The 13610-nt window shown below is 31.8% G+C and overlaps 1 protein-coding gene across 3 annotated transcripts; it reads right to left on the bottom strand.

Annotated features, from left to right (window-relative positions):
- Nucleotides 1-908: 908 nt before the first annotated feature.
- Nucleotides 909-6489, bottom strand: LOC114425342 (TOM1-like protein 6). 3 transcript variants are annotated; one of them, XM_028392235.1, is made up of 10 exons: nucleotides 6233-6489; nucleotides 5980-6131; nucleotides 5343-5421; nucleotides 5104-5202; nucleotides 4182-4295; nucleotides 3547-3710; nucleotides 3346-3427; nucleotides 3174-3259; nucleotides 2774-3061; nucleotides 909-2325 (listed from the first exon to the last, which is right to left on the bottom strand). In XM_028392235.1, exons 2-10 carry the CDS (start codon nucleotides 6099-6101, stop codon nucleotides 1149-1151), a joined length of 2211 nt encoding a protein of 736 aa, XP_028248036.1. In that variant the 5' UTR covers nucleotides 6102-6131; nucleotides 6233-6489; the 3' UTR covers nucleotides 909-1148. The 3 variants fall into 3 exon arrangements, with proteins under 3 accessions (XP_028248036.1, XP_028248035.1, XP_028248034.1); XM_028392234.1 differs by having other exon boundaries at nucleotides 5980-6134; XM_028392233.1 differs by having other exon boundaries at nucleotides 5980-6489.
- Nucleotides 6490-13610: the final 7121 nt, after the last annotated feature.

A 13610-nucleotide genomic window follows, 5' to 3' on the forward strand; every position in this document is an offset into this window, starting at 1 on the left:
CGGAATAGGATAAGTAGTCCGGATTTTGATCTATGAAAACTTTTCCTAGCACAAGGGGTTGTCCTTTGTACGATGTTAAAGGCCTCCTGTGTATCTGGTATCCAAATACCTTTGGTGTACAGATATGGTCTTTCTTAATGGCGGTTTCAGTTCAGTACCTCGTGATATTTTCTCGAGATTGCCCAGGAATATGACCGAATGAGTTTGAAATTTATTCAACTTCTCTGCCCGTCTATGGTAAAAGTTATCCTGGTAAATTAAAATACGATTTTTGAAGTCAGTAGGATTTTAAGTTTGTAACAAAATACAATATGGCTTGATCCAAACAAGTACTGATTAATTATTTCAGTTAAAGGTGGTGTATGTTTAACTGATGAGTTTTAATTAATATTGAATTTTAAAGTGTTTAACATCACATGTAGCTGTATGCATTGTAATCAGTCTTGTTTTGGGCACTCCTTGTGTTCATCTCAAGCCTTTTTTATATCAATAAATTGTTTAGCTTGTAAGAAAAAGTGTTTGGCATGAATCATCTTTCCTCTCAATAGAAAAAAAAAATGCTTTGAAGGATTGACACTTCAGTCACGTAAGTCACAAGTTTCAAGTCATAAATAAAGCATGTTCATGATACCAAAAACAGTAGTATGAAAACAAATAAATGTTTCAACATCCGCAAATCAACAAATTGTTACAAAATCCAGAATCAAATTTACATGCAACCAACCATGCAATGAATCTAAATTTGTCCTTGTTAACAATTCGCATCAGACCTGTCAATGTGTATGGATTTGTTTATATATTAATTACATGTCGCTGGCTATCTTACTAGGTGTATGCCCTCAATAATTAATAACGTTTGCCACGTGTCAGCATTTTACGTGCCATTTATAGTGGTTAACGATCAATGAGCATCAGAAAGAGAATCACTACCACAAACTAAACTTGCATCAAAGAATGTTCAAAGTGTCGTTTGAGGTAACACTCAAACTAATGAGTAATGACTTTATGATCTACTCATAAAATAGGAAGGAGTCACTCGTATCAATCTAAAGAACTTACATAACCTGCAAATGAGAAGAAACTAACAATACTGCTGGTCCCATTTTATACAGTATATCAACACCTTTTTTACACATGAATAAAAGCCTTCACTTTCGCCCACCAACCATACCAGGTCCCATTGACCCTGACAAGCTGGATGATGAGCCACTGTTGGTCATCTTTACCCTTGCATCCGTGTTTCCGAAAACATTCAAATCTTCAAATAACCTGTAAGATGGAACAAACAGCTTTTGTCCAGTTGCACTTGCAGGAGCTCCACCGCTACCTCTGGAGGGGAATGAGTTATTGTGTTGCACGGGCCTAACCCTTGGTGCAGATGAATAAGATGCCGCAGTGTTGGCTTGAGGAATCATATTTGTAGCAGGTGAGTTGTTTTGATAGTTGGCATATCCAGGTGTAGCGGCCCATGGTGGGGGAGGATATCTTGCAGGGTATTCAAAATGTTGATTCTGAAATTGTGACTGCGGTTGAGGTTGCTGAATGGGTCCGGGTTGGGGCTGATATTGTGGCTGGGGTTGGGGCTGAGGATGCAAGTGTGGTGGGGGTGGGGGCTGAGACAGTAAGTGTGGATGAGGCTGAGGCTGATACTGTAGTGGTTGGGGTTCATTATGAGATTGCAAATGTAGTTGAGGAGGGCTATACTGAGGTTGTAATTGTTGTTGTGGAGGGTTATATTGATGATGTTGAGGTTGGGATTGCAATTGTTCAGACTGGGGCTGGGACCTCACCTGTTGGGTTGGTTGATGATGAGGAGCTTGTGCGGATTCATAATGCGTATGTAATTGTTGAGGTGAGGTTGGGGTTGGGGGTTGGGATTGGGATTGATAAGTCTGTTGCTGAGGCTGGGTTTGAAATTCTGAATTCGACTGAGGTTGAGCCCAAGGGACAACATAACTGTTGTACGACAAATTTCCCGGATATGTTTGGGAAGCATAAGAAAAGCCTTCTGTTTGGGATGAAGCAGGTGTCTGATGCATGCCTTGGCTAGATGCTGAAGGTGCAAAAGTTATCTGTGAAGGTGGTGCATAACTTGTCTGTGGAGATGGGGACATTGACAAAGTAATACTCAGTAAGTCAATAATGTCCTGATCCTTTGCGGTACTAACTGGTTCGGGTGGGTTGGAAAGAACTAAAGCATTGGATGGGACTGAGGTTGAGGGGCTTGGCACATGTGGAGTTGTGCTGCTAGTGTTCATTGACCCTGAAGTTTCAGTGGATCCAGTTGTAGCCTCTTTTGAAGTCACTGATTGTGCCTTAGAATGCCTGCAATAGTCGTAAACAGTTCTTACTGAATAAAAAATAGACATAATAGAACAATTTCATTACGCATGACCTGCAATACATGTTGCAATACATGTTGATATACAAATTTACAAGAAATTCTATTATAAAAAAATTATGGGCTAATAGTTATGCTTGAAAATATAGGATAGAATGAAATAACAGAGTGCAAGTATAAAAATGAACAGATATGCTTAATGAAATGATTTTGACTTTATGAAACAAAGGGTAGATAATTCACTTGGCCATGATGCTTATCCAAGCATGTTTATACATACATAGATCTAAACAGATATTCTAAACTAGTTTAATTTTAGACAAGTTATGCTTACTAACATCATATGCAAAAATAGATTGAAAAGAAAAACGTGTTTCAATAACCATGAGCACCGAAATATCAATTTTAGATATAGTATCAGTTCTAAGTGACCTCCGAGCTAGCTGCGCAAATTCATCTTCTTCCTCTTCATCACTCTGGCTCCTGGTTTCAGAAAAGACTATGTCTGAAGGGCTAGCTTTAGGTGTTGAAGAAGACTCTCCAGGGCTGGAGCTCTTTACAGTGGATTGGTCGACACTAGAGGGAACTTCAGTTGACACAATGCTGGAACTTGCTCCTTGAATTGGAAACGGAGTACCAGAAGCAATTGTATCATGCCTTGCAAGCAAACTTTGAATGCTATCATTTAATTCAAGGCCTTGTCCAAGAAGCTCCTCATCCCTACGACAAAACCAAGATGATAACAAAGATTACTCCACATATCTGTCGACAGAACAAAGTAACAAACAAGTATATTTGGGTGTGCCAGATGGAATAGCTTTGTGGAACTAACCCAGTAGTTGTTAGCATCTGCATTAATTTTTTCTGGTTTGTGCGACAGCGATCAACAAGATCAATGATTACTTCATCTTTTACAGCCTACAAAGCATAAAAACCAAACATTTAATCATTTTACTTAGTAGCAAGGAGGATTCAAGGAGGCCAAGCAATACAGTTTAACTTACTGCACGATCACCAGGATTCACAGCCTGTAACATGTCACTCAAAAGGTCCAAAACGTGTCGCATGGACTCCAAGCTTGTCAAACTAAGTATTTTAAGATAAATTAGATATAATACAAATTTGGTAACACACAGAAGTTCTGTGACACAAGGGACAGTGGAGGAAAAAAGGGTGAGCAGGAAAAAGAAAAGGAAGAGTATCACCTTAAACTTTCTATCTCTGTTGCCATGGTTTCATCAAGTGTTTTTGAGGAATTGCTTGGCATCCCATATCCAGCTTGGATATTTCTTAAATTTGGATGGGTAGGAGGAGGAGTAAATATTGGAGCTGCATCTGGTGAACGCTTAGGAAAAACTACTCCAGATCGCTGCCATTTATATAATCCAACACAAATTATTATGATACGATCTCATGGTCATTGAATATTAACTCACATGTGAATATGGATTACAGATATCAATGCAATCTTCTATCCTGTACTTAAAATGTAAATTTGCAAAAAACTGGATGATGGTTGGATTTTGTTGGGACAATCCTCCACATCCACACTGAGGTTTTGATGGAAAAAAGTATGTGAATCTTAAAATTTATCATCCATTTGTTGCTAAGAGTTGCAACAATCAGATTTTTATGCAAAGCATTAATATGAATTATTTTGCAGCGCCGAATTTAGTTACAAAGTACAAATTTGAATAAATGCTATAATTTTGCCCTATCCATTTACAGAATATCCACAAATGTCGAGTATATAGTTTTGAAAATCCAGCATCCCACTTTGCACATGCAACTATCAATATAGAGATGGATAATCTTGTTGAGTAGACAGCTGTATACTTACCTTTAACTCCTCATATGCCCAATAGTAGTGAGAATGTTTACCACCTGGTCCCCCAAATGCCTCTTGCCATGAGTCCAGCAATATTAAAATTTTATCCCTCACTTGCATATCTGCCTAAATCATTCAGCACATGTATTTCACGTTAGATGAGACAAATCACATAAGAAAAAAATAAATAGTTTGCTGAAAATAGTAGTAATTTAACAGGTATAGAACCATCTATATTTTGATTGGAAAATTTTAAGATTGTTTTAATAGGTAAAAGCCAGAAGACTTGTACCAATAAAAAAAAATTGTATTTACTTATCAATATATGGATGGGTTCTATAACTGTTGAACTCAACATTATAACGTTTTATCGACATAGAAATACCACCCATAGACATTTAAAATACAGATAGTTTGAGTTCATGATCCGGTAACCTATCTAACCTAGGATCATAGACTAAGGGAAATCTCCACTGGTCACTAGAACACACAGGTCAGTAATGCCGTACTGCAGTAGCCCCTCCAGACTTGATATGTATTTAAATTTAATCAGGCAAAGTGAAGTTAAAACAATTACACCATTTGATGTCATAATTAAAGTAGATTAAATCTTGATGTTTGCATTGAACTTAGATACTAACCGCTTTCCATTATAGTCCCTAGCATGCCAGTTCAGTAGAGAGAAACAACAATGATTTCCACACAATCAAAAGATTGCAAGTGCACATGACAGTCAACAGTATGAATCTTGAATTCTTGATTAACAACATCATCTTCTAAATATTTTCTTTATTTCTTACGAGGCCTGAATTTATAATTTTATTATTAATATAAACAACAAGTTTCCATGAAGAATGCAATAACAATTTCTTTCAAGCATTTAATACACAAATTAAATCAGAAACACATAAATTTCCAACTAACACCACCTTACCTTCTTCCTTACGATTTTGATCATCTCCTCCAGTATGTTCCTCTCAGCAATTTGAAAGTGCACATAATCACCACAGTTCTTTACCATTGTCTCCAGAAGCTGGGGATAGACAACCAGAAACCACAAATCAAGTTCCAAATAAATGAATTTGAAAGTTAAGCAATCCAGGAGGACACAGCCACAGACAATTTGAGCCGAATATAGAAAGTCAAGATCAAAAATCAGTGCCAACGAAGTACCGTGAGAGCTAGTAATTGAACTCTAGAGCTCCTATGTTGTAATCTCTTCTTCACAGCTTTTACCACATCTTTTGGCTGCCTGAGAAATTAAGCATGTGGTATTCGTCAAAGATTCATTAAAAAAATAAGAACGAAAAAAGAAGTGTCCAGAAAAACAAGAAAGAAGAAACTTGACAAACTAGTTTGTACAATCATCCAGGGACCCTGGTTTTTCTGAGAAGAATTTAGACTGAATTATTGTTCAATTTTGAGACCAACAATTATGCATGAGAAAAAAAAAATCATCAGAATTTTAAAACATGGAAAGAAATTAACATAATCAGCTGAAAAGAACAACCAGTTTCCACTATTTTTCAGATAATACAATCACCTTATCCGTTTTATCACAAAAACAAAAACTTAAAAAAAAAACTATAATCAACAACTTTAGCGCCCAAATTTCATCCGATAACAGAACCAACAACCATTAAATGAAGCATCAATATTCAAAAGCACAAACACCATAACCATGTGGCGGTTGATCAAAGTCAACCCCTTAAAAATAAAATAAAACAAAACAAAACAGAACAGAACAAAACAGTATCGAAATTGATATGCTATCTAATATGTTTCTCATTTTCTTGCAGTTGAAGATTACCAATGATTAGAATTGATGGAATCACAAATTTCAATGTTCATGGTCCAATCAGGGCCCATAAGAAGGTCGCTGGTCGCCTTCTCCACTGCGACGGTAGCTGAAGAAGAAGAAGCAGCCATCATATTTTCCCCCTTCTCTCTTTCTTACTCAACCTTCTTCAAAGGAACACCCAAATTGATTCTCAATTCAACGACCCAAAACTCAGAAATCGAAAAAGAAGAAAACTTTGCAGGAAATTTGATCAAAATAGCACCTCAACGATTGTTTGGAAGGGTGCAAAATCACGAAACCCTAACGCAATTCGTAAATGGAAAATCAAAATAATCCCAAAAGTCGTCGCTGATTTTCACAAAGATTTTTTTTAATTTTTGATTATTTCTCTCTCCCTCTCTGAGCTAAAAAAAAAGGGGGAATTGGGGAATTTCTATCTTTTCCATTATTTTCTCGCTACAGAAAGATTTTCCTGGAAAGTGCGTAATTTTCCTTCTTTTTTTCTCTCTCTCTGTTTCCTTTTTTTTTTTTTTTGAAAGGGGTGCGAGTTTTGTGCGGTGTGATAAGACGCACTTGCTGTTCTGTGTGTTTGTAACCCACGCGCTGCAACGTGGCACGTCATGATGAAAAGCAAATATGAATTTGGATTTCCTTTTCCGCTGCACATTGTTCATCATGGTGTCACCCATCCAAATTCTTTGACTTGTAATTAATGATTTCAAAATCTGAACCCGATATTGAATTCAATTATTTAGATTTTTCAAGCATGATTCCATGAATTAAATTTTCCATTAAATTTGTGGATAATAGTACTATTAGAATACGAAGTATGTTGAAATAATTGAGTACATAAATAAGTCGAGGTGAAATTATTTCATCTTAATCAATTTATTAAAGACAAATATTTGGATACTATTACAGAATTAAAAATAATTTTTTTTTATTAAAATACATAAAATTATATATATATTTATAATTTTTAATGATTTGCACTAATGTGTCTTTAGTTAGCAATAAGATCTTTTATTAAATATTTGAAAGAAAAATTCTCCTGCTTATCATAGTTTGATTGTGTTTTATTTAGATTAAGAAACAAGTACTTTTAAAAAAATAACAAGCATTGTGTTTAGGTATGAAATTTTGTTTTATTTAACTATTTTAAAAATTTTAACAGCTTTTTTTTTAAGTATGTCATAAATATATAACTAATTTATGAAATAAGAATTTCAGTATGTTAGATTTTTATGGTAGATAGATATTATATTTTAAAACATCATTTTTAATATAAAAAGTATTATGCATTGAGCTTATAACCAATTCATACTATAAACTATATATCTCAGCTTAAAACATGTCATTCTGAGAACATAGCTTGTGATTGAAAATACAAGACACCAACTATACACTTGTGAATATAAATAACTCCTAGGCATGGAATAAAATTACGATGTCATTACATTTTGGGGAATATAATTACCCCATAGGAGGACTTTAGTCTTGAGCCCAATACCAAGGAATCTAAATCAAATTCCCTAACCTATTTAAATAACTAAAGTCATTGTCATAGGTCCACATATTTTATATACTTTCTTTCTATTAAGATTATTATTAACTTTGTCAGAGTATATTTTATAAGTGCCCACCCGTTTTTTTTATATTGTTACAAAGTTTGGAAATCAGTTTATTCTGCATGTAGAGTTACCATCCATCATTTTATCAAGATCAAATTCATTTAATTAAGGTAGTGTTTGATTGATTTATATTTAACATGAAAATTTCAAAAGTTAGTATGAATTTCACATCTTTACATTTTATTTTAATTTAAATATTTTACTTTTTCATTTCAATTTATTTTTATACCTCTTTTATTTTTTTTAAATTAAACCCACCCTAAGACTTATTAAGTCCATTTTGGACACATCAATAATTCACTTTAAACTCGTTAATTTTTAGATATTAGTTTAACATTTTAATTGATGTTTATTTTAAATTATAATTATAATAGAATTATTAGCCTGTAAAATTTATAAAAGAAAAAGAATTTCCTGTGTAAAACATTTTTTAAATATCTTATTTCTTAAATTTTGTATAAGATTACTTTTCTAGCGGAAAAGAAACAATTATTCCAATGACGGTAGCTTTTGGTACTAAGAGAAAGTTGCACTTTTATTCTCTATTTTTTATAATTTGACTAAAAACATTTAACTATGCAAATTGTTAGGTATGGAAAAAAAATTGCAACATTTTCCCTTGCTTTGTTTTGTCAAAGTAAAAATCAATAAATATTGTTGTAAATGTAGTTATTCGAAAAGACACTTTTTATTCTTTTGTGTGTGGATACATTGAACACTTATTATTTTGGTAGCAGCATTGTATAAGCAACTAGCAAAGTGAAAGTGATTGATTTTTATTTTTTTTTTCATTTTCACTCATCATCATGATATGTGTTTAACTTCAAAATAAAAAAGAAGAGAAAATGACACACTGAAAGCAATCCAAAAAGAGAGGTTGGAGGAAGCTCATCGAGCTAATCGACTGCCATGCATTATTCTGTATGGAGTACGATGATAATAATGTTAATAAATTAAGCGTTTTTGAAATTTGTCTAAGGTTTGATTTATTTAAACTGAAGAAACGTGTACGGTGAAAAAAAATAAAAACTTAACTACATTTTTTTTAACCAAGGTATCAAGGGCGGACCGATGTTTGACATTTTTTAATTTTTTTAATTTATAAATTTTAGATAGTTATTTTTATTTAGGGGTTTAATCATCTAAATAACAGAGGTTTAATTATATAAATAATTTCATTTAAGTTCAACATAAAAAAAAGTCATTTAATTGTTTTTTTTACTCTTTAACAAAATATTATATTCTTTTTAGTATTTATTGTAAAGATAATTATATTTTTCTTTCTAATAGTTAAAATGTTATTATTATTTTAAAAGTTATAAATAATTAGTTAGTAATCAAATGTCTTTATTAGCATTTCCTTAATATTGATTTGAGGATTTTGAATGTTATTTATTAATCTTTGTTAATGAGTCAAATTTACAAACATTATATAAGAGATTGATAGGTCCTTCCATCAATTAAGTGATGGTGTAGCTGTTAAGTTTTTGAAAATGTAATTTTTGGTGGTTTATAAAATTGTCACTATCTTTTTCGAATTGTAAATTACAACTTTTGTTAGTTAAAAATCACCATAAGCAATTAAAAAAGGATTTTAAAGAGGGAAGTGAAACGAAAAAAAAAAAAAACTTGGATCTTTTAAAGAAATTTTCTATAGATTCGTTCTCCAATGACAACCACCATCACCACCTGACCCAACCCCATCATCGTGTTGCTGTCATAGCCACCAATGTCTAAATCTACCATCTAACACCAAACCACTATCCTTTAAAGTTAAGGTTTCTCTCACTGAGATGATCAGGTGGAGAAACCTGGTTTTCCATCCTCCCATGTAAGGTTTGAGTGACTATTGTGGTAATGGGTTAGTTGTTACTAATAATTTGTGTTTCTTCTAATTGAAGCATCAATCTTAATGAAAAGATTGATCATTGATGATACCAGTTGTTTGTCAATTTTAGAATTAATATCTAGTATTGTTTTAGAACAAATGTTGTTCATGTGGATGGAAGTGATGTTCTTATAGCAAAAACACCATAGCTTCCAAATTAGTATGGATTTTGGTATAGTGACAATAAGAAAAGATGTAGCACACTTAGACTTAGAGGGAGTTTAACTTTTCTATTTATTGGTACCATTGAATGTGAGGCTTGACAAGAGTCCATTTTGTTGATATCATTTTTTTTTTGTAACCAACATAATTAGGGTCTTTGACTCTTTAATGAGACTCCGAGATATTCTTTGAAATTTTGAATCTTTGAATAATTGTGGGATTAATCTTTGATTTGAAATTTAGTTACACTTAAAATTTCTCACAAGATATATTCTGTGGGAATTAAAATCAGATCATCCCCACAAATTCAATGTGTGATGTCTACTTGAATTACACCTATTGGTTTTGATATCACTTCTTTAACCACCATTGATAATTACCATGTTGTCCATGTAATTATGCTTGATTAGTTATAGGGGTGGATATACATATCAGTATGATTCATTCAAGGCCCGCCTTGCAAAACACACATTTTATATAGGCGTGATAAGTCCAATATGTGAGATAGATGATATTTTCTTTGCGCCCATTTCTTCCCCACAAAAGTTCCTAGATAAACAAATCGGTTTAGGACCTAGATAGTAATCTAAAAAAACATTTTTTTATAAAAAAATTTATCAAACTAAAATATACTAATGATAACTGCTAAATATGAGTTATTTTGATAGTAAAAATATATTGAAAATATCTTTTAAAAATATTTATTTAGCAGTTATCTTTGGCTTAAATATTAAGATTTGATATTTTTCTTATTTATGTCTTGCAGATATGAAAAGGAGAGATTAAAGAAGAAAGAGATCTAGAAAATATCCAAAATATCAAGAAATCTCAAGAAGATATGATTACATGCAAACACAAATCCAAAAGATATCAAAAATATCAAAAAAGAAGATTTTTAGCATCAAGCCCAAGTCCACTACAACAACTGTAAAAAGGGAGTCAGAAAAGAATAACAGACAACAACCCCCTCTCCTATGGGTTTCATCTCTTTCTTTCACCCCTTCTCATTGTAAAGCCTCTAGCTCGGGCCTGACAGGCCTAAAAGCCAAGCGATGTATGATGTACTCACTATTTATCAATGCAAAGGTGTTTTCTATTCTATTATCTTTTCTGTTTTTATCTTGTGCATTATTTATCTCTTTATATTCTGTTAGGGGTTAGACGCTCGGGAGAGAGTAACTTCTAAATAAGATAAGAAGGTATGCATGCATGGTTTTAGGGCTTAGACACTCAGAAGAGGATAACTTCTAATAGAACAAAAAGAAAGGATTTCATAGGAAAGTCATTGCTAGGAATAGAATGATTATTTTATGCTCATGCATTCTTGCAAACATCTAGAATTCATACTTGATGCATTTTATTTGTTGAGTCTTTGCAAAGAAATTTGGAAGATAGATAAATAAAATAGGCTTGTCATCGTGAGGAATTAGGGACAAGTAATTGAACAGATGTGGGTAGAACAGAATCACCTAAATTGATAAAAAAAAATCATAAACTCATACATCTTAGGCAAACAAGGCAGGTCAGGTCCCAACCTTATCATATTTTGATTTTATTTTATTTTTATCTTCTATTTTTATCTTCTACTTTTCTTATCTTATATTTTATCCTCTATTTTCTTTATCATATCTTAATTTAAATATTTTATCTTCTCTATCTTCTATTTTTAAATCTTTTATCCTTTCTTTTACATCTTTATCTTATCTACTATATCTTCTTATCTTTATTTGAAATTCTTTATCTATTGCTTTTAGATTGAGTTTGCATTAATCCAAGTACAAACAAAGTATCTGTGGATTCGACACTCGGACTTTCGAGTACTTTACTATTTGTGACAAATTTGGTACACTTGTCAATGAGTTAACATCGTAACTAAAATATATAGAGATTTATAATAACATCAAACATTCTAAATTAAATATTAGAGTCTTAACATGTTTTTAACATGTTTTATGCAGGTTTGGTGGACTAACTTGCTAATTTAGCCTACAAAATCCGTGGGTTTCACAAACTAGATCCAAATTTGTCTATAGTTATGCTCATTAATAAAAAAGGAGGTTTATTATTCACATGATTCGTGAACTCAAGGGATCGGTTTGGAACCTTGGTTCATTGGTTGAATACTAAATACTAGTAATTGGTATCCTATTAATTTGATATATTTGATAAAAAAAAAGATCACATTGAGGAACTCAAGAGATTGGTTTGAAACCTTGGTTCGTTGGTTGAATACTAAATATTAATAATTAGTATGGTATTAATTTGATATAATTTGATAAAAAAGATGATTGAGAACAATGTCATGACTCATTGTCTTTAGAATTTTTTAATTTCTTTTACACAGGTAATATATACCTATTTCAGGAATTATTCCTCTCGCAACTATGACAAGATTAAAGGAACGGATTTAAAAAATGGGGGATAATATTGATCTTTTTTGTCAAAAGTCCTCGTGACATTGTTCTCAATAATTGCAGTTAAGATGCGGTCCAAAATGATGCCCTTAGATTAAGATGAATGTATCATATTTACAACATAATAGAATCATCTTTACAATATTGCAATTTAAGAATTTGTTTTAGACCAAACTTATTAGGACATTTAAGCCATAGTAGGCCATCCTGCTGGGTTAGGATTAATTCAAATCAACTTTAAAACACTATTATAACTATGAATTTAAAATATAATTGTACTTGTAAAGTAAGACATTGATATAGAAGAACTTTTTATAAAAAAAAATTAAAATGATATTTATAATAAGTTTTCACTAAAGATTATATATTCAATAATATTCCCTATAAGCTATAATTAGCAAATTCGCTCCACGACTAATGACGTATTTTTTTTGGAAGTCACCACTCACCACTAATAACTAGAACAACTTTAACGTCCAACACTAAGTACCAAAAACCACCAATTTCGTGCGGATGACTTGAAAAAAGAAAAAAAGAAAAAATAAAAATAATAAGACTATATATAAAAGGAATGAAAATAAAATAATACAATTTGTTTCAACTAATATTTATTTGGTATTAATTAAGAAAAAATCAATTTAAAAATTTCAGAAATAGTTACACAAAATAATAAAGTATCTCTTAACTTTTTCAAGTATTATGTCAGCGCCTTGTAAACCCTGAATAACTTCACAAATGAATATAAAAAAAATACAAATTCAAATAAGTATGATGACTTTATCATTAAAATACTTTGCTTAAAAAGAAAGTGGATACTCAGAAAGTCATAAAGTCACCAAGAGTGGAGTTATATACAAAAAAAAAAAAAAAAAACTATAGTGGTATAGGGGCAAGCTATATATAGGTGAAATTTGTTTGATCTGCAAATTAAATATTTGTGACTTATGAGTCAGAGTTTAAATGGAAGTTATCTTCTTTCTTTTTTTCCAGTAATTTTCGAATATATCGCCAAATTTGGATTTCGATGACAAATAGGTTCTGCCTTTTGGGTTGTTCTATAAGCAGCCACGCGCAACTAGCCATGCTTTATTCTTCAATTTCATAGTCATTCGTTATATTCACTAGCTATTATTGTATAATTATTATTATATAACCAAAGGAGAAAGGCCAAAACTCGTGGTAGTTTCATAATGGCTGAAAAAAAAGTCATTATCGTGATTGCAAAGGAAAAAAGTATGCACTAACTCTTTATAATGCATGATAATTTTTGTCAAGAAAAAAAATACATGATAATCATATTATATTATATTACTGGTTAAAAAATATTATATTATAATACAGAATGAAATTTGCTGAACTTTGCATTTTTTATAATAATTATGTTGATATATTTATTTTAAAGATCACTGGTTGTTCAAATCTCAATCTCGCCGATTAATGTCGGTTTCATTTTCATTGTCTTCAGAATTTTTTAATTTCTTTTACAGTTAACGTGAGATAATTATATGGAAAATAAAATATCAAATATATCAAATTAATAGATAC

The sequence above is a fragment of the Glycine soja genome, chromosome 9 (assembly GCF_004193775.1).
Source record: "Glycine soja cultivar W05 chromosome 9, ASM419377v2, whole genome shotgun sequence".
Taxonomy (NCBI): domain Eukaryota; kingdom Viridiplantae; phylum Streptophyta; class Magnoliopsida; order Fabales; family Fabaceae; genus Glycine; species Glycine soja.

What these genes read in the sequence shown, in the direction of transcription:
- LOC114425342 (XM_028392235.1), bottom strand. Translation starts at nt 6,101, where the DNA reads ATGATGGCTGCTTCTTCTTCTTCAGCTACCGTCGCAGTGGAGAAGGCG. An exon ending in TCCATCAATTCTAATCATTG is followed by an intron (nt 5,422 to 5,979) that starts GTAATCTTCAAC and finishes TTAATTTCTCAG; the next exon opens with GCAGCCAAAAGATGTGGTAA. An exon ending in ACAGAGATAGAAAGTTTAAG is followed by an intron (nt 3,428 to 3,546) that starts GTGATACTCTTC and finishes TAAAATACTTAG; the next exon opens with TTTGACAAGCTTGGAGTCCA.